Source organism: Apis dorsata, unplaced genomic scaffold, assembly GCF_000469605.1.
Source record: "Apis dorsata unplaced genomic scaffold, Apis dorsata 1.3 scaffold_618, whole genome shotgun sequence".
In the NCBI taxonomy this organism is placed as follows: domain Eukaryota; kingdom Metazoa; phylum Arthropoda; class Insecta; order Hymenoptera; family Apidae; genus Apis; species Apis dorsata.
In genome coordinates, this window is record NW_006263814.1 from 194,843 (window position 1) to 196,440 (window position 1,598).

At 44.2% G+C, this 1,598-nt stretch overlaps 1 protein-coding gene and 1 long non-coding RNA gene across 12 annotated transcripts in view; one reads left to right on the forward strand and one right to left on the reverse strand.

Annotated features, from left to right (window-relative positions):
* Nucleotides 1-1,598, forward strand: part of LOC116186325 — an 11,842-nt gene that overhangs the window by 8,608 nt on the left and 1,636 nt on the right. The gene's annotated exons all lie outside the window — the stretch shown is intronic.
* The window catches only part of LOC102677765 (four and a half LIM domains protein 2), a 68,050-nt gene that overhangs the window by 6,934 nt on the left and 59,518 nt on the right, over nt 1-1,598 (reverse strand). For 9 of the 11 annotated variants that reach the window (XM_006621241.2, XM_006621242.2, XM_031513183.1 and 6 more), the window contains 2 exons: nt 1,197-1,397; nt 1-107 (listed from right to left, as the gene is read on the reverse strand). The exon at nt 1-107 is cut by the window's left edge and continues 80 nt beyond it. The exons of 1 other annotated variant lie outside the window; for it this stretch is intronic. In XM_006621241.2, the coding sequence (XP_006621304.1) occupies nt 1-107; nt 1,197-1,397 (308 nt within the window). The remainder of the gene's footprint in view (nt 108-1,196; nt 1,398-1,598) is intronic. One more of the 11 variants, XM_006621244.2, reaches the window with a different exon arrangement.

Sequence of the window (1,598 nt, forward strand, 5' to 3'; positions counted from 1 at the left end):
TAGATCTTGTCCACCTTGCTACCGAACTGTTTGTCCACCAAGGACACTCTGCACCTGTTGCACAGGAAACAGGCCTCGTGCCAATGCTTATCCTTGTACGACAAATCCTGCAAACGAAGACATTCGTTTCCACATCGGGGATCATCCTTCGTTCTCGGCCATTCGTTTCGAAAAGAAAACGAATGCGATGGAATGCGATGAGGAACGGGGGGGGAGGGAGGGGGATCTATCGATTTACTCGATGTCGCTTAAAGGAAACGAAATTACGCTACGTGCGTTACGTCTACGTTTTACGATCCATTTCCTGTAATTTCGACGCGGCGAGACGCGTATAAAGTATAAAGTTCCAATTCGAAATTGTAAACATTCGTTTCGACGACATTCGTTTAAACGCGTTTATTTGTATTATATACGGAATACAAATACGAATACGAATACGCGTGTTTTCGTTCGAGGATTAATAACAATCGCGAACGAAGCGTCGTAATAATCGTGTTTATTCTCGTTAGTCGAGTCGAGGAGACGACACGCGACGCACGTTTCGTCCATTGTAAAAGTAAATTTTCTTTTTAAAATCGAGGAATTTCTTTGGAGGAGAGGAGGGGGAGGGGGGGCTGCGTTTAGAGAAAAAATTTACGCGTAGATCCGTACATTTCCAGTTGGATTTCTGGCTTCCCTCTAGACAAGAAATAACAACGACAGGAGGCAACGAGAGAAACGGAAATAATCTCTTCGAACACGGGCACCTGCATCATCGTTTCTATTTCTAGGAATGAGTAAGTCAACGCCCATGCTCGTATCGCCACCTCGTCGTTACACACGAACTGATAATTACCGATTTTTTGCGCGACACTCTCGGAAATTCCTCGAAAAGATCTCTCTCTCTCTCTCTCTCTCTCTTTCTCGATCTTCCTCGCGCCGAAGAAGCTGAACCGATCGATCAACCAGTGCCGTGTGCCGCGAATCTAAATTTAGGGGAAAACTAGATTCGTTTTCTGCTCTCGTTTGGATCGTATCCAAATCCACGAATCGTCGTCGTCTCGCGAAAGATCTATTTCCATCGGGCGCGTTAACGAAACGACGTAATTGAGAAAATTAAGGGAAAGAAAAAAAAAATGGATATTTCGAAGGATATTTCGAATAAATCGAAAAGGAGAAAGGAATTATTTAGGAGGAGGAGTAAAAGCGTATCGTACCTTGGAATCGATACCGATGATTTTGTTGCACTCCTCGCACCCATTCGCGAATACGCTCTCGTAGCACTTGATGCAGTAAGGGTGCTCGTCCCTCAGCACGTAGCGTTGCCCGGTCAAAGACTCGTCGCACTGCCAGCAACAGAAGTGGCCGCTGTGCCAATCCTTGCTCATCGCCTTCGTGTACTCGCCACTGAAAATCAACTGGAAAGGAAAGAAAAGAAGGCGGACAATTTAGAATACGATCGAAATCATTTGAAACCGGATTTCTCCTCTCGGAATGCTTCTCGTTAGACCCGATCCCCCGATTAAAAAAAAGAAAATCGATTCGAAAAAACGACGCGACTCTTCCGCGACAATTTTTCCTTTTTTTCTTTTTTTCTTTTTTTTTTTTTTTTTTTTTTT